At 52.9% G+C, this 21,096-nt stretch overlaps 7 protein-coding genes across 7 annotated transcripts; 4 read left to right on the top strand and 3 right to left on the bottom strand.

The window, feature by feature from the left end:
• Nucleotides 1-751: 751 nt before the first annotated feature.
• Nucleotides 752-2,626, top strand: A1O5_00320 (uncharacterized protein; the record flags this gene model as incomplete). The annotated part of the gene is made up of 1 exon (XM_007740940.1): nucleotides 752-2,626. The coding sequence occupies one exon, from the start codon at nucleotides 752-754 to the stop codon at nucleotides 2,624-2,626; it is 1,875 nt and encodes a 624-aa protein (XP_007739130.1).
• Nucleotides 2,627-3,464: 838 nt separating this feature from the next.
• A1O5_00319 (uncharacterized protein) lies at nucleotides 3,465-5,030 on the top strand (the record flags this gene model as incomplete). The annotated part of the gene is made up of 1 exon (XM_007740939.1): nucleotides 3,465-5,030. One exon carries the CDS (start codon nucleotides 3,465-3,467, stop codon nucleotides 5,028-5,030), a length of 1,566 nt encoding a protein of 521 aa, XP_007739129.1.
• A 2,211-nt stretch (nucleotides 5,031-7,241) lies between these two features.
• On the bottom strand, nucleotides 7,242-8,220 carry A1O5_00318 (cell division control protein 42; the record flags this gene model as incomplete). Its single annotated transcript, XM_007740938.1, has 3 exons — nucleotides 7,242-7,683; nucleotides 7,903-8,022; nucleotides 8,078-8,220. The coding sequence occupies 3 exons, from the start codon at nucleotides 8,218-8,220 to the stop codon at nucleotides 7,242-7,244; spliced, it is 705 nt and encodes a 234-aa protein (XP_007739128.1).
• A 1,815-nt stretch (nucleotides 8,221-10,035) lies between these two features.
• A1O5_00317 (uncharacterized protein) lies at nucleotides 10,036-12,606 on the bottom strand (the record flags this gene model as incomplete). The annotated part of the gene is made up of 1 exon (XM_007740937.1): nucleotides 10,036-12,606. One exon carries the CDS (start codon nucleotides 12,604-12,606, stop codon nucleotides 10,036-10,038), a length of 2,571 nt encoding a protein of 856 aa, XP_007739127.1.
• A 1,653-nt stretch (nucleotides 12,607-14,259) lies between these two features.
• A1O5_00316 (asparaginyl-tRNA synthetase) lies at nucleotides 14,260-15,975 on the top strand (the record flags this gene model as incomplete). The annotated part of the gene is made up of 1 exon (XM_007740936.1): nucleotides 14,260-15,975. One exon carries the CDS (start codon nucleotides 14,260-14,262, stop codon nucleotides 15,973-15,975), a length of 1,716 nt encoding a protein of 571 aa, XP_007739126.1.
• A 317-nt stretch (nucleotides 15,976-16,292) lies between these two features.
• On the bottom strand, nucleotides 16,293-17,555 carry A1O5_00315 (uncharacterized protein; the record flags this gene model as incomplete). The annotated part of the gene is made up of 1 exon (XM_007740935.1): nucleotides 16,293-17,555. The coding sequence occupies one exon, from the start codon at nucleotides 17,553-17,555 to the stop codon at nucleotides 16,293-16,295; it is 1,263 nt and encodes a 420-aa protein (XP_007739125.1).
• A 612-nt stretch (nucleotides 17,556-18,167) lies between these two features.
• Nucleotides 18,168-19,921, top strand: A1O5_00314 (dolichyl pyrophosphate Glc1Man9GlcNAc2 alpha-1,3-glucosyltransferase; the record flags this gene model as incomplete). The annotated part of the gene is made up of 4 exons (XM_007740934.1): nucleotides 18,168-18,227; nucleotides 18,286-18,468; nucleotides 18,529-18,722; nucleotides 18,769-19,921. The coding sequence occupies 4 exons, from the start codon at nucleotides 18,168-18,170 to the stop codon at nucleotides 19,919-19,921; spliced, it is 1,590 nt and encodes a 529-aa protein (XP_007739124.1).
• Nucleotides 19,922-21,096: the final 1,175 nt, after the last annotated feature.

Raw genomic sequence — 21,096 nt, 5'->3', positions numbered from 1 at the left:
CGAAGAAATTGATGTGGCCCTGCCTGGGCTTCTGATTACGCCGTACCGAGTAGGTGAAGAGGGGCAAAAGTGGGAGGCAGCGCCCTAAATGTCGCCACGTCATGATGAAAATAGCGACTGTTGCCTAGGATCAGGTCGGAGAATACCAAATATAATAGCTTGATAGGTGACTTACCTTCGCCTGAACAGATGCAAAGAGGTCAGGATTGCTGGGCGTGAGTCTGTTGCGCCAGGATCTTGGGGGGTGGTGGTGCAAGGTGCCCAGACACCGCAAACAGGAAAAGGAAGAGACCAGGAGGAAAACACGGAGCTCTCAGCCTTGGGGGCTTCAAGAGTTTAGAGGCGACGAGGCTCGGGAAGCCGAGTAGTTGCCGTTGCGGAGGCCGGCGGGCGACTGGCAGCGACTGGCAGGCCGGAGGAGCAACTCAGCAAAGCAGCATTGGCGGCATAGGCAACATAGGCTAGCCTAGCATAGCAGCGAGTGGCACCTAGGGTGGGTGAGGGTGCTAAGGCTAAGTGCCCCTTGCCCCGATTCTTTTGTCACCACTTGATTCTGGCATTTCCTCGTTTGCGGAACCACAACACCATGCGCCATTAACTTTTCCCCTTGTTGCACCTCGTCACAGCCTGCGCCCTCTGCCCGCTGAGCCGCATCCAAGGCTACAGTAAGTCCTCGCCTTGCCTCTGGTGACACGTCCCTGAACTAACTCTGAAGCAGTCGGCGCGTGCGGCGCGGAGAAACGAAGGCAGGATGGCTACCCGATCGTTGCGGCAGAGGTCGAGCCGCTATTCGAGTCCAGCCACTTTCGGTGAAAAAGAGGCTGCACCAAAGCCCGCCGAGGATATCTCGTCAAGGAATGGTCAACAGACGAGTCTGGACAAATGGATTGAGCCCGCTGTGCGACCTGCGGTCCCGAGCTTTGAAGACACAAGAGGTCTCGAGAGGGTTGGCGTGCTTGAGAACATGCAGCCCCTGGGAACGGCGCCTTCTCAACGACTGCTCCAAAAGCTCAAATTGAATTATGTGCGCCCCTCGCCACGACCAGCCCCAGCACAGGTGGACGAGGTTGTCACTCCTGTGGCAGAACCTGAAAAGGTGGACTCGGCATCACCTTTAGAGGACGAGGCAGTGATAGTGGCAGCAGCTGAGGCCGAGCAGCCTGAAATATTGTCCGATATCCCACTCAATCCTCAACGGCCATCTGATTCAATTGTCATTTCCAGTCCCCCGCGTGGTCGGCCTCCTAGGAGGGATGTTGCAGAGATGCCTCAAGCGGCCACCGTTTCGCCGTCCCCCATGACATTATCATTTACCCCTACCTCCCATGTTTCGCCCAAACCACTATCAATTCAGCAGCAACTACGACAAGACCGACTTTGCACCCATGTCAACCGGGCTGTTCAGGAAGCGCACCAGAAGAACACGCCAGACCTGGCACATGGGCTACAGAAAATCCGTGACGATGCTCAGCTGAATCCGGAATTGTGGAATGTGTTGGAGGCTTTGATCAACAAGTCTCCTAGCTCTGAGCAGTTTAGAGTTTTCAAGCGCTACATCAAATCAGGCGTCAAGCAGCATAGACGAGAGAGTCAAATGTCTGCGAGTCCTTATCAACCGTCGCCTCAAATATTCAACGACCTCACTTCCCCTGATTACCGAGTACGCTCACCGAAGCCCGGCCACTCATACGCCAACACGCCCTTGCATTCCACAGAACGCCCTCCCAGAATCAATCTCTACTTCAACCTCCCGCGCGCTGCAGCTACTTATGGCCTCGAAGAAGCGCCAGTCTCGCCGTCCACGATTTCCCGGTCTGCTGGGATCGTTGAGCCAAGTGGAAAATCCATCCACCACGCCGCCAATTCGTCGCCGCATAAGCGGAAAAGGTCAGGGAGCGTGTCGACACTATCATCGCTTTCGTCGGCTCCATCAATCCCAGATGAAGTGCCGCCTCCCTGGGAGCCACAGGGAGAGGAGCCGGCTGGAGGTGATCGATCCAGATCAGCTGGACAACGCCAAGCCACAAGCCAGGTGGCAGCTGGCAACCGACTCCGTTCAGCTGCCGGTGCCGCAACTCAACCCTCTCATTCTGCTCCTAAACAGTCCTATCCGGAGGTCGCGACTTCCTCCAAGACCAACTCCAACAAGAAGTTCAAGAAGTCGCGAGAAGAAACCGAGTTCGACATTGATGAACTTTCTAGGCGGAAGCGGGTTTATCTGGATGACAGCTTCCATGATTACAACACTATTCCTCGGCCGGAGAGCAACGAACGAGATCCGGTCAATGGACATCCAGTCGGAGCTGCATCGCTCGACAACCCCCCTGCCCCTGTGATTCATCCAAACAGTTTGGTTGTGCCCAGCGTCGCATTGACGTCTCCAGTGAGCGCTCAGGCGCCGCCTGACAATATCTTGGCCAACGGAACCGGTCGCAAGAGAAGATATGATGAAGTGGACACGGATGACCTCGAGGATATCACCCCCGAGTCGTCCTCTCCTGGCCCGCTGCTTGTACCACCTCCGCCGGGCGTGGCAAACGCTCACACACGGAGTGCGACCCCAAGAGCTACCAGACTCCAACCGGCACAGAAAACGCGCAAATCTGCCCGGGTCATGGTATCGTAAGTGTCACTCTTTTTTTCTCTATCTGCCCCAATGCAATGCCCCCAAGGGAGTGTTTTGGGGTGGTGGATGGTGTTAAGATAATCCGGAATGCCAGGGCTCCGACGTCAGGCTCCCACCGACACGTTTGGAAAGGCTGCCTCAGTCCTACCGAATCCATCCCATCTCACTTCGATATGCATCTCAGGACATATTGGCTGACCGATCTCTTCTAGGCCCAACAAGCCCAAGAATGGTGGAATCACGGCAGGAATTGCACGTGCGGGGCCAGGGCGTGATGCTGGGCTCGGCAATTTGAATGGAGCAGAATCAAGTGCAGAGGTAGGAAACAAGCCCTGGGCAGCCCAACCCGATTTTCTTCCAATTTTCCACCTTCCACCCAATTCCCCCCCGGCCAACACCAGGCTCTCCCCTTGCCACGATTGGCTCCAGCCCTTCATCCCCCCTTACCACTTGGTCTCCCCCTTCTAATTCCTTCTCATCATTCTTTTGGGCCTTTCCCTTTCCTCGATCCCCGAGTTCCTGCCCACTTTCTGCTGCCCGCTTCCCTTTTGCCTTGGGCTTTCTTGATCCCTTTTTATCCTCAACCTTTTACCTGTCATCGTGATTGATGTTTCAACTATCAATTACTGACTTTATTTTTCAGGACAATGACGAGTTTTGCGCATCGTGCGGTGGCGAAGGGAAGCTTCTTTGTTGTGATGGCTGCACAAATTCCTTCCACCATGCGTGCTTGGAGCCCCCCTTGAACCCGGATGAAGAGGTCGAAGGCGAATGGTTCTGCCCGCGATGTGTTGCTCGGCGGACGAAGCAAGTCCCCCAGCCATCTGGTCTCTTGGGTATGGTTATTCGTCGCCTTGACGACATCATCCCGAAAGCCTATTCACTCCCCTTGGACATTCGCGATTATTTTGAAGGAGTTCGAACGGGAGACGAAGGCGAGTATGAAGAGGTCAGCCTCCCCCGGACCCACAACAACACGGCTAGGATGAACCGAGCTGGTTTCATCGAAGAGCCCAACTACAAGGAGACCCGCGACGGCAAAGGCCACATGATCAGATGCTACCGCTGCAACATGACCGCCAACGGCCGCGACATCATCCCTTGTGACTTCTGTCCGGCGAAATGGCACTTGGACTGTATAGACCCGCCTCTTGCCGTGCCGCCTCGACGCCGCGCAGGTGACAAACCTGGTGCATCGTGGCGTTGTCCTCTCCACGTTGAACACGACTTGGTGGCTGTTGGTCGGCAGAGCGAGAAAGCCCCGGGCGAGCTCGGTCGCGTCCCGCGATTACGCAAGCCAAAGAACGCCGTGCCACTCGACGTCAGCGTGACCCGAGGCTTTAGAAACAATGGAATCATCGAGGTCGACCTAATGAAAGACCAGCCCGAATTCGACAAGACCAAGGAAGTCCAAATGCATGGCAAGATTTACCGAATTCCGGAGATGGGTATTAGATTGGATTTCATCGATCGAGTGAAGAAGAGCTGGTATGAAGATCAATCCTTTCCCAGACTAATGGATGCTCCCAAGAGGATACGAAATCGGAAATATCGCCCTGATGGAGCTGTTCTCCATCATCCGCCCACACAGACGATTGTCAAGATTCGAGAACCCGACTTCTTCACGGGTGCGAATGCTCTGGCCATCACAGAGACGGCCAAAGCAAACGTCGCGTTGCGGAGACGATCAATTCGAGAACAGCAAACTGTGTTGAATCTTGCTGAAATGTCGCAAAAGGGGATTGACGGCTACTCTGGGGATGCGTTGGCCGAGTTGACAAATCAGCTGATCAGCGAAGCTCCCTTTGAAGTGGTAGATGCCGTCGAAAGGACCGAGCTGGATCAACTCCTCGAATTGCAAGAGCTTATCAACAAGAGGCTTGCTTTTTTGGGACACGCTACAAATACTTCACGCTCGACATCTATGGATGCTGGGACCTCCGATGGCAACTTCACTAGCGACGAGATTCCGCCCTCCCAAGATCCAAATATTGATCCGGCTCTACATTGGCTGCCGTTGAACAATCGGCCAATATCATCATCACCAGGGGTCACCATTGAGGATCTGCCAATCGATCCCGCATTGCACACGGCGTCCGTGGCTAATGTTTCAAATCCAAAAATAGTGAATGGCGATACCGTCGAAGTTCACGCAGTAGAGTCAGATGAGGAAGAGGAGATGGAGGAAGCAGAAGAACACGACGGCAATGACGAAGAAGGCGACTCGCCTGCAGTTGACGAAGCCGCAGCCCGCAGGCGAGCTAAAGAGGAAGAAGACGCCCGATGGCTTGCCGCATTCTTTCCGCTGAGGAGTGAGCGTCCCGCAAGCTATTCACCTGTCAACACGGCGGCTCAAGGGTATGGAAATGGGAGCAGCATTGACGGGATGGAGACGAGTCCTTGAATCTGCATTTTCAGTCGAAAGATTCAATGTCTAGACACTCCACCGGCGTCCGCTGACTAGAGGTCTACTTCAGCCGACGTTGTAACGCCAGCACGTGCCCAAACCCGAGACCTAGGCGCGCGGAGGCTGTGTGCAAAAGCCAGAAGCATATCTAGAGTATGGCCAGATGTGAAATTACGATACGGAAAACCTACTGCAGCAGCCAGGACACATCAAAGCGCGTTCAGACGAGGAATTGGGATATAGGATCCTTGTTTGGAGTCCAGTTTTTAGCATTTTCTGCCCGCCGGAGTCGACCAACAGGTCCAATATCAGACCGAGCAAAAGGCAGATGAGAATCGTGATACGTTGACACCAACTTTATCAAAAAGTGAGATTTGAAGCACTGCGCGTGAGATGGGAGGATTTCGTTTCAAGGCAGCACACTGTATTCCAGGTCCTGAACAGAGGCAGGGGTAGGTAGTTGGCGACAGAGGAAAGCGAAGGCGAAAAGAGAGAAAGGTAGTTATTGTCGGTATTTTCAGAATTGGCGGGCGAGGCAGAACTTGTATGTGATGTACAAAGGACTAGGACTGGAATAGGGGGCGAAGCGAAGCGAAAAGCGCCTTGAAATGGACCGAATGAGATGGCTGCTTGAAAGGTGAAAGTGAAGTTTGAACACACACACACACACAGAGAGAGAGAGAGAGCGCGCAAGAGAGAGAGAGCAAGAGAGGTATTCCAATCTTGTTGTTCACGCACGACTTAGCTCACTGGCCTCTAGCAGGGCGAGTTTAACCAAACACTCCCTCCCCTACCCTTTGACTATTATTGTTATTTCTCTCTCTCTCTCTCTTTTGAATCTCATTCTTCCCGATACTCCGTACATATATACATAGCTCTCTCCTTGCTCTCCTTGTATGTATGTTTGTGCCTACATACCCCAGGTAGGTACGTACTTTGGTATTTCACTATATCGCCCCGTCGCCTAGAGAAAGCATGGGGTGGGATGGGAGGGGCTGTGGAATGGGTACGGGTAGGGGGAGGGGGAGCTTGGATATATACACGCACACACACGCGTTGAGGGCGTGTAGCGTACCGGGAGGGAGGGGGAGAGAGCATATCAAAGAAAGGGGGAGGTGGTGTGGGCAGGGTGTAACGAGGACTCTTTACAGCCTCGTGCGATGTATGATACCTAGGTAAGCATAGATCCAGCCTCTGCCCCCTGCGCTACCTCCTACGGCCAATGCCATAGCCAAGGATGATGATGGGCCAGCCTATGCTAATGTAAACAAACACCCAACTCCGCCTGCTTGTTCGCTGCTTGCTGGGTCCTTGTTCTCCGCAATGACAATCCATCGTGTGTTGAACACCGACCAGCCAGCACAATACCCCGCGGGAGTGCACTGCACGGCGTTCGTTGTGACATGTCAACAGCCGTCTCGAATCCTCTCCTGGGTACTGCGAGGTTAGGGCAAGATGGAAAATTAGGCATGAAATAGGAACAACAGCAGGGAACCCTAAAATAGGGTAGGTGCAACGTAGATAGCCCTTGTGAGCGGAAGGAAAGACCGACTGAGGGGGAACTTTGAAATAAGACAATTCTTTGGCATTTGTCTGTCAGTTCCGGCTTGATTCCGCTGGGACCGGCGATGGCTTGGAAATGTCGAGATTTCAATGTGCACGCCAAATTCTCGACCTAGAGAAGAAACGCCCTTCCCTTCGACGCCTCAAGCAAGCCTGCGATCCCAAACTGCAAGTGGTTTTACAATGGAAGTTGCCCGTCGTCTCCTCTCGCACGTACTCCTTGCACGGTTCCCAATTCGCCCTTCGATCGAACGCCATGAATGGCTGATGAGAACCACCCTTGTCCAACGTGGCCGGGAATAGAAGATTGAAAAAAGGATCTCTTAACTCTGCTTTCATCTGCAGCACAGAGATGTCGGTCCAAGTTGGAAAATGGCACAAACTGTCTTGCGTTTTGCCCAGGAAAAGTCTGTGAAGAGCCCATCGGGTCTTTCCATGTCCAAAATAAGTCCAGTGTCTCTCGTACTTGAGAAAAGGCTGCGGGCGTAGGAGCAAGACCTGAGAATGAAAATTGGAAAAATGGTGCTAGTATCCAAAATCTGATTGGCGTAAGGGAAGCTTGGATTGTGATACATCAAACGTATCACGAACCTCGGAACGAAAAAAGGAATCCCCTTGCTCAGTGTCCGAAGCCCGTCCCCGCCATCACAAAATCGTGCACTTCTTGCTGCTCTTTTTTGGGGGGGGTTCTAGCGCTGCCACAATCGCCTCGTCAAACACATCCTTCAGCTTATACTGGGTCAGGGCGCTGCACTCGACGTATTTGACAGCACCGAGCTCCTTGGCCATTCTTTCCCCGTCTTCCTTGCGGACAGGTTGCATTTTCTGCTTTGCCAGTTTTTCCCTGACAGATGGATCATCTCGGAGATCAGTTTGGGTGCCGACAATAAGACAGGGAACTCCAGGACAATGATGGTGGACCTCCGGAAACCATTTTTCTCTTACGTTCTCAAACGAGGCTGGCGATGTGACGGAAAAGCAAACAAGGAAGACATCGGTCTGGGGATATGACAAGGGTCGAAGACGGTCGTAATCCTCCTGCCCGGCTGTATCAAAAAGACCCAGTGTGTACGGTTCATCCCCGATCCTGAACAGGCCCCCTGGTCAGCTCACGTGCTCAGGACAAAATTGACGGGTGTGAAACGGAACACCACCATGCGAGTGAGATGATAAAAAAAAACAAAGGTTGATGGAGGACACAAATAACACAAACGCATTTCGGGAGAAAACAAATCCAAGCCATGCGATCGCCCGAGATTCAAAGGCAGGGCTGCACTCTGAAAAAGGATCGGTAGATCGAACTCACATCACCGTTACGGCATAGTTGTCGAAGACTGTAGGAACATATTCGGAGGGGAATTTGTTCGTGGTGTAAGAGATCAACAAGCATGTCTTGCCAACTGCACCGTCACCGACAACCACACATCTGGGTGGGAACATCAGCCAGGAAGTCTCACTCAGCCGTGACCAGTCAGACTCACTTAATCGTGGCAACAACCATTCCGTTCTCGTCTATCTCAAAGATGTCGTCCTCAAGGCGTCGAATGCGGTTTGGACTAGTGGGTCTAAGTGCGCGCACTTTTAGTCTCCGTGTCGCCAGCGCAAGATCCTTCAGAAAGGACATCATTTTGGCAAACTTACCAGAGAAAGGAGGGGACGAAAGGGTAACGATCGTGTGAGAGGGGGTTTAAACAGACGGTGTTTGGTGAGGCTCAAAGTGGCACTTCACTTTTCTGCCTGGGATATGAGGGCGGTAAGGGAGGCAGAGTTCCAATGAGGAATGACGGTCACCAAAATCGGCGTGGATGTGATATTGAGTGTATTTTAGGAAGATCAAGACTGTCATTTTCAATCAGCTCATGTTATTCCATCTCTTTTCTCCACCGAGTCGAGGGCTCACAAAGGAGGAAGCGAAGGGCAGGTCGAAGGTAGGCGTGAGCAGAGAGAACAGGGCGGTCAACGGCCCTTAGCGATCAGGATCGAAGAGGAAGATTGACCAGCAAGAGAAGGGATGGGTATGTTCAAGAAACAGAAGATCCTGAAAGAAGCCTAGTCTTCAGTAAGAGAGCTGTGACATTTACCGGAAATGACAAGTTGAGAGAGGAGCGCGCGAGGATGGAATGGATACGGAGACAAGGTTTGGCAAGGAGACGTGATGGATGGATGGACGAGGTGGTCGGAGGTGTCGACGTGGAATGAGACGCAGATATGGAGAACGCAGCTTGCTACGATAGACGAGCGAGGGAGGGAGGGAAATAAACGGGGAAGGGGAATGGGGGCCGAGGCCCTGCGATTAGGCTGTGAAGTTGGGTGATTTTGGGGCGGAGCAGCCTTTCTTTGGGCGCCGTTCAGGCTGGAAGCCGCCCGCCGTCCGGGCTCTAGGGCAGAAGCAGGCCCCTAGCTGCCCCCGCAGCCGTAGCTGGCAGCCCTAGTCGGCAGCCTCAATGCGCACCTGCTTTAACTAGGCCGCACCGAGTAGCGGGTGGTTTCTTCACTGCAGCCAACTCACTCCTTCGGCACTCTCATCAAACTCAAGATTGCTTGCAGCTCTCACCTGTGCCGGAAAAAGAAAAGGCACGCCTATCTTTTCTCGACTCCCACAACATTCAAGCCTTGGTGCGATGCTCGATCAGGCAAGGCTCGAAACGCGAAACTCTTGCGCGAAAAATAAACCCCCGACCTGGCGATACGAGCCTGTCGTCGGACTCGGACGACGAGGTTCAGCTTGGCGGCCCAACAGGCATTCGAGCACGCAATCCATGGGCTTTTGAGCACGAAGAGCCCGAGTCCTGTTGGTCCTTGTACGGAGTACGGAGCACACAAGCTGCCCTGGCTTATCGCTTGCATGAGGTCGACGGTTCCTACTGGTGGCCTTCTCGAACGCAAGTCACACGAGTGGTACATAACCTCTCCCGTGTCGGCCTAGGTAGGACGCGTCAAATAGCTGGGCGCTGCTCCACCAACCTGCTTTTTGACAGCTTGACTGACCTCACGCATCTCTTCTCTGGAATTCACGGCTTGAATCAGTGCTTGTCCATCCATCGTATTGCTATCACGTACACTACAATGTTGCAGAAGCGCGTGCCATACTGACTACCTTTGACCCGTCACGGTGCTGCTTCATGCCCTTTCATGCCTGGAGCCAGGCCACCCTTCGTTGCGAGACCGATATATGTACATTTCTGGTAACACGGCTGGAGGGAGTGGCAATGTCCAAGTGTCGTCGTTTTTGAGTGCCCGAATCCCGTCAGAAAAGTCAAAGGATGCAGCCAAAAAGACGCATCAGAAGGCGCGCATTTTGATCCACGCCATAATCCCACACTATTAGAACGGAGATATTGCAAAACAAATCGCCAGTAAAACCCTCATTCAAAAGCACAGGTGCAATTCCAGATCCCTCAGACCGGTACGGCTCAAAATCCCACTAATTAGTATTCGTTTATTTTGCCCCAATTTCCTCCTCAGCCCAGCCGGAGAGTCCTCCACGGCTATCGCTCGTAAGTCCCAGTCCATTAAACCCACTGGTCCCGAAGCCAGTGCCAAAAACCGATCCAAACCCACCAAAGCTGCCCTGTGGCGCATGCCCACCAAAGCCCCGCGACGACGACGGACCTGGTTGTCCAGACTGCTGGCCGCCAAAGAGCTCTTGCGAGAACGCTGGGAGCGATACTGCTCGAGAATGGGCGCTCCTGCTCGCCCCCAGTCCAGTGTTCGTAGGCGCCAGGAGCCCTCCAACAGTGGTGGACGCCCCATTGCTCAAAGAGCTCGAACCGAACCCGCCGCTGATGCTGCTCTGCCGAGGAATGTGGGACGAAGCTGGTATGTCCAATCCGCTGTGCCCGTTCGGCATCTCACCGTACAGTGCTGCCTGTTGATTTGCCAAAGCTTGATTCTGTTGCTGCTGGAGCTGGGCAAACGTCAAAGAGTCATCCCGCAAATCCTGTTCAGCTTGAGCTTGCTGTTGTGACACATGTGACAGATACATTGTCAAGGGATTGTTGCTGCCTGCATTCAGAATGGCTGACGGTGTTGGCGCAGTCATGTTTGGTTGACGAGGGGCGACTTGAGACTGCGGTCCCAACGAAGCCTTCGGACCTGTTGGAATAGTTGACCTCGTGGGGCTAGAGCCCGACTGCGAGACAGCATGGTCAAATCCGTTCATCGCAGCTGGAGAACCAGCGCTGTCAAGGGAACTCTGGAGACGCGGTTGACTGCCATTGACATTGTTCAGGTTCTGACGTGGAGGATTGCCGCACCGATCTTTGCCAAAGTTGATCTTGAATCGCTTGTATTCTTCACGTTGACGGACAGCTTCAATAGCCTTGATGGCATTGGCAATATTGGTGAAGTTGACAAAGGCACAGCTTTTCTCCCGCAGAGTGTTCACCAACTCGATTTCGCCATATTCGGAAAAGTCTTGTCGTAGTCGCTCTTCGCTCCAGCTCTCGTCAAGATTACCGATATACACGTTCCGAGAGGCTCCTCCGCTCACAGCCAAAGCAATGGCGGGTGGGAGAGCTCCTGAGTGTTTTCCCCAGCCGATCTTCAAGCGCCGATTGTGAATCATTAGCCCCTGAAGATTGCTCAGTGCATAGAAAGACGCCGCAGACGTAGGGTCGATGAACGTGACAAAGCAAATATGCTTGTCCGGGATATATCGGATGTGGTGGAGTAGCCCTCCGCGGACAACATTGCAAATCTCCTCGATAGTGGTCTCAGGGTGAATGTTTCCAAGATAGACGGTTCGGTTTCCAAGATTATTGACACCGCCTGCGGTAGTAGCTACAGCAGCTGCCGCTACCGACTGTTGTGCAAGGGCATTGGATATTAAATCGCGGTCGGCGCCGTTGAGAACATGGGCATAACCAGGAGCGATACCCAGGTATTGTGCTGCATTCTGTTGCTGCGTCTTGGAAACGTAGGCACACCTGTCCTTGCCGTAATAGACCCGACGGGGAGGGCCCCATTTGGGATCTTGTGGGAGCTGAGCCACGGCCTTGACGGCATTGCTAATGGAGAGGAAATGGACAAAACCGATTGCTTTCTCGCGAACCATTTTGATGGTATCAATGGGCCCAAACTTGCCCAAGTCCTCTCGAATCTCATGTTCAGTGATGTCCTCGGGAAGGTTGCCCAGATAGACATTCCTCGAGGCACCCGATTGTTGCACAGCGAGAGCCACAGAAGTAGGCACCTGGGACGGCTTCCCCCAACCAATCTTGATGTCGTGGCCCTTGATTGACAACTTTTTCAGGATGGCATCCGAATGAAAGTGGGTCGCGGAGCTGCTATCTAGGAACGAAATAAACGCACAGTTTTTTTCGGGTAATAGCCTCACGGATTCGATTTGCCCACTCCTAACGTGGCTCAAGATCTCCTCAGCAGAAGTATCCGCTGGAATATTTCCCAAGTAGACTGTGCGGCTCGTGCCAGTCATCCATGAATTGCCCATGCCCACCATGGGTTGGTAATGTCCGAATGCTGCACCGCCCAGGCCACTGAATCCGGTGGGGGATTGTGCCGTATAGCTTTCGGGCGACATGACGGTCTGATACGCCTGCGGCGAGAGCGGGTTGGCATTGTGCTGGGTAGGACTGGCCAGCTGCGCCTGAACATGTTGATTTTGTTGATACTGCTGGGTTTGTGCATGAAGAGCATTTGTTCCCGGAGCAAAACGATTGAAGGTCGGAAACTGCGGAGAAGCAAAGGAACCAGGAGAACCTGGCTGAAAGGGGCTGCCCAGCAAGAGCTGAGAAGGCAACAAGGGCGTGAAATTCATATCAAACGCTGTAGCTGGTGTCTGCTCGTTCATATTATAACTATGTTGTTGGTCTTTGGTAGCCGTAGCTATCGAAGGAACGGTAGGCTTTCTCAGGTTGCGATCGGCGAATGGAGGATAGCTTGTGTGGTTCGAATTGTACGCGCCATGACTGAAGCCTGTATTATCGGTCCCGAATTTTGAAGAAGCGAATCGGCTGCCATATCCCCCAAACACGTCCTGACTCTGCATTGCAGCAAGCATATGGGACTATTGATGGACGGTGTCCTCAGGACCAGGTCCAAGGACAACTGGCACTCGTCTTTCTTGGTTGTGGGAGAAGAAAATGTTGAAAGAAGCACGAATCTGGCCGTCGAAGCACTGTTTCGAGCTTGCAAGAGGAACGACTGACCGCAGGCTATGTCTGAAGATGCGGAGAGGACTTTGCCCTCGGGACGTAGAGACTGTACAAAAACGAAGGGGTTGGTTGAATATGGACTGGTACGAATGAACTCTATAAGGAAAAGATCGAAATCAAGATCGAGTCAGAGGAATGGAACGAGTGAATGAAGGGAACAAAATGATGGGAATAGAAGAGAAGACGGGTCGAGACGAGGAGGTAGAGAACGAAGAGAGTCGGGCCAAAAACAAGGAGGAGCAACGGTGAACAAGCAGAAGAATGAGGGAAACAGCTCAGAAACGGAAGCAATCAATGGACCGGGGGGGTCTAGAGTCTAGGAAAGTGCCAAATTGAAATGGGTGGCTAGGGAAGGGGATCAGAAATAAGGGGGAAAGTACCCGGAGAAAGGGACCAGGCACGCGGGAGTGGACTCCAAACCGGACAATTGCAAGACAAACTGCGGCCAAGTGCCCAATCCAATGCGCTCGCGGTGGAGGCCAGCAGCATTCCATTCAAGCCCACACCCCATAGCCACCGTCTTGACACAGGATTGCAAGCCGGGAGGCACTTACTGACCCAGGAGAATCTCAACTTTGCTTTGTTCCGGCTGCCAGTGGATATGTTTTCGATGAATCTGATACAGGAGAAAACCGATTTAAGGTTTCCAACGTGTGGCTGCAAGATGATGGGACGGGGATGATCAATCTGCAAGCTGATGCAGGTAAGGCGGCGCTATGAACAGTTGGGTTAGACGATAGATTGCTTTTATGGAGAAAGGCGGTAGGGGCTGGGGGGCTTGGAAAAGGGCCAATTGAAGCCATGCTTTGGGATGACAGCCAGGTCCGCCCATTCCAGTAACAAATCGAACACGGGAAGAGAGACTTGAAGCCTGCCTGGAACAAGCGTATCGTAAGCTTTCATGCCAGAGTTTGTCAGTCTTGCGTCGATCAATGCGGAGTGCTGTCCACCACGTCGGGAGGGGGGGGGAGGACTCAATCTGAAAGCGAAACATGGCTATGACAGGTCGAAGCCGGACATGTTCGTGCACGGCGTTGTGGCGCTGAGTTTTGATTGCCCCCTTCAAACACTGAGGTTGATTGGTTGTCGATTCTGGTCGCGCTTACCAGACAAACCGAGGGCGCCCCGTGTCCTCTGTCGTAGCCAGCGACGCCCGCAGGATGGTCGACTTGATCATCATGGATATGTTGTACAAGTTCCCGAGGGGCGCAGGGGAGGGTTGCTCAAAATCCCAGCCACAGTCGGGACGATGATAGTGTGGTACAAGGGAGCTGCTTGAGGCGTTTGTGGCAGAAGAGAGGGAAGAGGGAAGGAAACTGCGGCTTCCGGATCCATTTTAGCTTCTTATGCTTTGCGCCAAGCGCGCTAGCCGCCACTTTCCGAAACCTTAAATTTTACTCTATCCGATAAGCCACCGTTGACTCATGCAGCCCTTTATTTCAGGATTTTTTGATCTCACTCGTCACAGACCCTCAACGACAGCAGTCATGGACACGGACACTTTCTACGTCGACGAGGACGTCGGTCGCGACGATGACTCTGCCACCGGCTCTGAAGCCGCTCCCTACAAATCTCTCCTCTTCGCCATGGTCCAGCACCCGAAAGCGACATATAAAACTAGAAAGTCAGAAACGGCCCCTGCCGACGCAAGTGCTGATCCAGCCTCGCGGCTAGAGTGGAAACCGGCAGCAAAATCTGCTCTGAAGAAAGCCACCAACCTTTACGAGCAGCATCGAAAGAAACAGGCAAAGGCAGCCGAATTGGCCATTCGGGAACAGCAAGAAGCCGAGAGACGAAAGCGAGTGCTCGAAGAGGCCAAGAAAGTGGTCATCGAAGAAGATCCAAGCTTGCCGGCACCCGTCAAGATCAAGCTCAACACCGTCGATCCTGCCAAAATCAAGCTAGGTACAGCAGACTCCAAAGGCACCCGTGTCCGAGTTGTAGGTCGAGTTCACCATCTACGATCGCAGAAGGACATCATCTTCATCACCCTCAAAGATGGCAAGGGTCTGATGCAATGTCTATTCTCGGGCAACTTGATCAAGACCTACGCAGCCATGACTCTGACTCTCGAGACCTCGCTCGAAATCCGGGGTGAATTGAAGTCGCTTCCTCCGGGAGCCCACGCCCCTCTCGATCGCGAGCTCCATGCTGATTTCTTTACCGTGATCGGAACGGCCGTCGGTGACAAAGAAGCCATTACCAATAAAGTGCAAGAAGATGGCGACGTCCAGAAGCTGCTCGATAACCGCCATCTCACACTGCGTGGAGATATCTCGTCAAGCGTCATGAAAGTCCGGGCAGCCGTCGAAATGGCCTTTATCAAGACGTACGAGGAAGTGGAATTTACAAAAGTATCCCCTCCAGCTATGGTTCAAACGCAAGTCGAGGGTGGTGCCACTCTCTTTGAATTCAACTACTACGGCGAAAAGGCTTACCTCACCCAATCCTCCCAACTGTACCTGGAAACCTGTCTTCCTGGCCTCGGGGACGTGTATTGCATCGAAAAGTCCTTCCGCGCCGAGAAATCCCTCACGCGTCGCCATCTGAGCGAGTATACCCATGTGGAAGCTGAACTCGACTTCATTACCTTCGATGACCTGCTCAACCACATTGAGCACATGGTCTGCAGGGTCATTGAAATCACTCTCTCGGACCCCGTTGTCGCCAAATACATCTACGACCTCAACCCAGACTTCAAGCCCCCCTCGCGCCCCTTCAAGCGCATGAAGTACTCGGAAGCCATTACCTGGCTGGTCGAGCACGAGATCCCCAACGAAGAGGGCAAACCGCACACCTTTGGCGACGACATCGCCGAAGCCGCCGAGCGGAGAATGACAGATATCCTCAACGTGCCCATCTTCCTGACCCACTTCCCCACCGAGATCAAGGCCTTTTACATGCAAAAGGACCCGTCGGACCCGCGCGTCACCGAGAGCGTCGACGTCCTCATGCCCGGCGTCGGCGAGATCGTCGGTGGCAGTATGAGGATCTGGGACTACGAGGAGCTGATCGCCGCGTACAAGCGCGAGGGCATCGACCCCGAACCTTACTACTGGTACACCGACCAGCGGCGCTACGGTACCACTCCACACGGCGGCTACGGCTTAGGCCTCGAGCGCTTTCTAGCCTGGATGTGTGGCCGCTGGACCGTCAGGGAGTGTTGTCTCTACCCGAGGTTTGCCTATCGTTGCAAGCCATAGTTGTTGTCGAGTACGACGACCCCCATACACCTGAAAGTGCTAAAGTAGAGTTTTTAGAATGATCGACGAGGTATGATTCTGCAGACCGGAGGGTGGTGTGGAAATATGTGCATCACGGCGGGCGGCAAACGGAATACATGACTCCGATGGGTGATAGAACAACTGGTCGTGGATTGTTTTTGTCAGAGAGACGGATAGACCAAGACACACGAGGATTTTCTTGCTTAACATTCGTTCAACATTTTCCATTGACTCCGCAAAATGCCCAGTCTTGAGCTAGCTAATGACCATGAGCCCGCCATCGTCCCCAATTATTCCTACAGGTATTTCTTAGGCATCGTACTCTTGCGCCATTTATACCACACAAACGCACCAATGCAACATGTCTGGAACGCCATGAAACTGTACAAAATGAATCCAATCCTGGGCGTATGCGCAATGACGTACTCCCTTAGCCTTTCTGGCACATGTTCCGTCACGCCCACATGGGTCTGCGCGATTTGCTCACTCAATTTCGCAAACTGCGTCCGGTGGTCACTGCTCTTCAACTCTTTCTCCAGAGATGACACCATGCGGTCGAGGTTGGCCATGCGGTTATCAAGGCTCAGAATGGACTGGGAATTTGGCATGCGGGCGAGGATTTCGGCGTGTCGAGACTCCAAAGTGGAAGACACGCGTTGGAGTTCAGCGAAGAGGTTCTGGATGGATTTGGAGATGAGGTTGAGGCGGTTGTGGAGGTTGGCGAATTGGGTTTCTGCCGTAGTGTAATAGGAGGCGGGATGGTCTTCCATTTGCATCATCCCTTGGCCTTGATTTTGATTTTGCGAAAATGTTTGTTGGTTCGTGCCTTGCTGAGATGGTGGTGTAGTGATGGATGACAGAGTGAATGCAAACACTTCGAAGGAGTCGGGAGGATCTGCTGATGCTGCGGTCATCCCAAACCCGTAATCTGATGGGAGTGTGATCTTCGCCGTGGTGAAGCACATTTTGTCGTCGACACGGATTTCAAGACCTCCGGCGCGGGTGTGTCTCACATTGATATGAGACGGTCGTCCGAGATTGCGGTAGACGTAGTCGCAGTGGCCAAATGCTAGGCTGTCAACATTGGGGTGGTTCCTGTAATCGACCGTGCCATCATTGAGGAATCCTCGAATCTTTTGTATTCCTCCTACTGTATCGACCACAATTGCAAGTCCTTCCCAATTCCCCACGGTGTATATGCTTGACGTGCTCACAGTCTTATCTCCGTTGGCGACGTACCACAGCTGCAAATTTCCGCTGCCTCTATCCGCAGCGCTTGCTCTGAATTTGAAGTCCACAGCCCAGTCCTGCAATGAGTTCTTCTGTTCCGTCCACAGAGCCCCCCGCTTGTGGCCGCCATAGGGAGGTGTAAGGATGACTTTGTCCGATAGGAGTTGAGGAACGTGTCCTTCACCGAGCATGGCCCAACCAGGAATGGCAAAGGAATTGGGCGAGATGGTTTGTTTGTGTCCGAAGGACATTTCATCCACGACATTTTGAGCGAGTGAGGTCGTTACCCAGAGGAGGGAGAGCAGCAACGAAGGAAGACTGATCCTCATGGCGGTTGCTATGCAAGGCTTCACAAGGGTCAATCTTGCGAAACTAATCGTCTATGACAGAGGTTTACTTACACACAGAAGGCTTGTGTGGAAGACACAACGCCCGTTCAGGAGCCAGATCTTTTAGTGTTTGACATCCAAGATTTAAATATTGATACAGTGGCGAAGGTGACGCAGACGACAATAACACAGTAGCGAACTTCTCGCGCGAGGTCAAGAGTGACTGGAGATGGCTCAACAAGATGTCGCACGTTTAAATTCTGAAACACAACATGATGCTTGAATCCCTCCAATGCGTCCATGAAAATAAGATAGTTAAAGGGAATAAGAGAAGTGGCCTTTGGCTCGCGGGCGAGGTGTCATGACATGTTGACCCATGGTATCTGGCACCAGTTTGGAGGCACCCTTTGGGCAGTTGGACACTTTTGCGACTTCTCGCCGCATGCTCTTTGATGCTCCGTACTAAAGGGTTGCTTTGTGCGGCGGAGCATTTGTGAAATTGCGTAGCAACTACCGAGTACTACTCCTTACACATCACCCCGTAGTGTACAAATCCTACGCAGCACTGAATCTCTTTTTGCAGTTTCAGCCCTAGCCAGGCACTTCACCACAATGGCGTCTGCGGTTTCGACAACCCTAAGTCGATTTCGCGACAATACGCCTATCATCCCCGTAAGTATCCCAACCAATTGGCCATCAGCAATATCACGCGGTTAACACTCCTCCAAAGGAGCGGAGGCCAAAGGCAAAAAAGGTCAGCCATGATCAATGGCCTTCGTTGCTCCAGACAGCCATTGTGGCGACCGCTCTAAAGATTCTGTTGTTCCCGGCATACAGGTCAACAGATTTTGAAGTTCATCGGAATTGGCTTGCCATCACGCATTCCTTGCCCGTTAAGAAGTGGTACTACGAGGTCAGTAGAACTCGATCTTGGCTGTCGAAGCCTCCATTCTTGCCTAACGCTCTGTACCAGGCTACATCGGAGTGGACATTGGACTATCCACCGGCATTTGCGCTGTTTGAATGGCTTCTTTCCCAGCCCGCTAGCCTGATCGACGCTGGAATGGTGAAAATCCAAAACCTGAATTATGATTCCTGGGCCACCATATGCTTCCAGCGAAGTTCTGTCATCATCACGGAGCTGCTGCTCGTCTACGCTTTGCACAAGTATGTTTTGAGACTCGGCCATGAGCGAACACTGCTGATTTTAAAGGTACATGGATTCCTCCCCTGCTCCAACACGCCGCCAAAGTCATGCTGTGGCCCTGTCGATCCTGCTCTCCCCTGGATTCTTAATCATCGACCATATCCATTTCCAGTACAATGGCTTCCTCTATGGCATCTTGATTCTGTCCGTCGTCTTTGCGCGGAAGGAGTCGACGTTGCTTTTGAGTGGCATTCTGTTCGCCTTGCTTTTATGCTTCAAGCACATCTACCTCTACCTGGCACCCGCCTATTTTGTCTACCTCCTCCGGACCTATTGTCTAAATCCGAAGAATGTGTTTCAACCACAATTTGCAAACACATTCAAACTCGGAACTAGCATTATTGGCATATTTGGAGTCGCGTTCGGTCCTTTCGTGGCCTGGGGTCAGCTTGACCAACTGAGAAGCCGACTGTTTCCATTTGCGCGAGGTCTTTGTCATGCATACTGGGCACCGAATGTCTGGGCGACTTACTCATTCTTGGACCGGGTGCTCATACTGGGTGCTCCTTACCTTGGCCTCCACGTTGACCAAAGTGCTGTGAACAGCGTGACCCGGGGCTTGGTCGGAGACACTTCGTTTGCCGTTCTACCGGAAATCACGCCCAGACAGTGTTTCGGACTTACATTGACCTTCCAGACCATCGCGTTGACCAAGCTGTGGCTTGCACCCAGTTGGGAATCTTTTGTTGGCGCTCTCACGCTCTGCGGATACGCGTCCTTCTTATTTGGCTGGCATGTCCACGAGAAGGCGATTCTGCTGGTCATCATTCCCTTCAGTCTGTTAGCCGTCAAGGACCGGTCATATCTGGCGAGCTTCCGCCCTTTGGCAGTGGCTGGGCACGTGTCTCTATTTCCGCTTCTCTTTACCGCCGCTGAGTTCCCGGTTAAGGTGGCGTATACGATAACTTGGCTGATGATTTTCCTCTACACCTTTGGGCAATTAGCGCCAGCGCCCACGCGGAGGAGAGTCTTCTTGTTGGATCGTTTTGCTCTGCTTTACATTGCAGTATCGGTGCCCTTGATGGCGTATTGTTCATTGCTACACCGGGTTATGTTTGGGGGAAGATATGAATTTTTGCCTTTGATGTTCATAAGCACGTACTCGGCAATCGGAGTGCTGGGCTCGTGGCTAGGATTCATGGTCTGCTATTTGTCGTGAACGTGATGTTGTGCAAGTCGTTATATAGAGGCGCCCGCAAAGATGCTGGAATGTGTGTACGAATAACCGTTCTACTAGCGGCTTGGGAAAAGTAGGATAAGACTGTCGTGAGTTGCCTAGGATGGAGAGCTATGAAACTCTGAAAAAGTGTGGTTCTTCTGGATCCTTGTTTGGCTGCCCAATATCACACCGTTTCAGTACCTCCGTGAGACCACGGACGGAGCGTTCCGGGCATCATAGCCGTGGTCGATAGCAGAAACGGCAGGCATGGATGGCGGCTAGGGGGGTTCCCAAGGCTGATAATGGGCCGGCGGAAGTTGGATATTGCGCGCACAGGGTCATGGATGGTTTCATTAGACTCAGATCAACAGCCGGAGACGAACAAGTACAATTATGGCCATGGAACGACCAGAGGGAGAAGGTTGACAAGTGCCCATGGCTAGGCAAGGGAGGCAAGTGGACGATGATTGGCTGCGACGAGGAGGCCGCTCGGCGCACTTTCCGCCGATCCCATGTGGCCAATTCGGGCAGGGACGCGCCTTGTGCTCCGTAATAGTGGTGGCATGCCGCTGTAGTGGCTGCTTGCTCTACCTACCTAGGCACCTAATACCGACTTGGGCACTCTCCTACCTACTCTATTCGCACCTATTCCGGTATTAATACTGCCTGTAGCCACTACTGCTCTGTATTCAAGGCTCGGCTTGAGGCTTGCGGCTCCACCATGCGCAACAGCAAGCCACGCATCCCGCCCACTCCTCAGGACTCTCTCTTCCCTCTGCACAGTGCACACACTAGTCCCCGTCCGCCTTCCTGGGCATTTCGCATTGTCTTTTGTCTTTTCTCTCCCTCCACTTCTCCTCCGCCATGTTGACCTCTTTGTCCTCGACTCTTTGTCCTCCTGCGCCCACCACCAAACAACTCCCTCTGCATACACCATCACCACCCTCCCCCATTCCCCTCGCATTTGGATATTCCCCCTCCATAAACGCGTTTACCTCGCCGAATGTACGTATATTACCCTTCGCAGGAATCCTACGACCACGCTCGGCACCTCTCTGTCAGCCCTCAACACGCCCAGATGCTCACCAAATCTACAACTTTAGGTCGCGGTCCTCCTGAAATAACTTCCTTGCGGCGCTCCCCTTCCCACTTCGCCTCCCCGCCGGCCGCATTGC

Source organism: Cladophialophora psammophila (assembly GCF_000585535.1).
Source record: "Cladophialophora psammophila CBS 110553 chromosome Unknown aczJe-supercont1.1, whole genome shotgun sequence".
Classification (NCBI taxonomy): Eukaryota; Fungi; Ascomycota; class Eurotiomycetes; order Chaetothyriales; family Herpotrichiellaceae; genus Cladophialophora; species Cladophialophora psammophila.
This window is presented reverse-complemented; position numbering and strand designations above follow the sequence as displayed.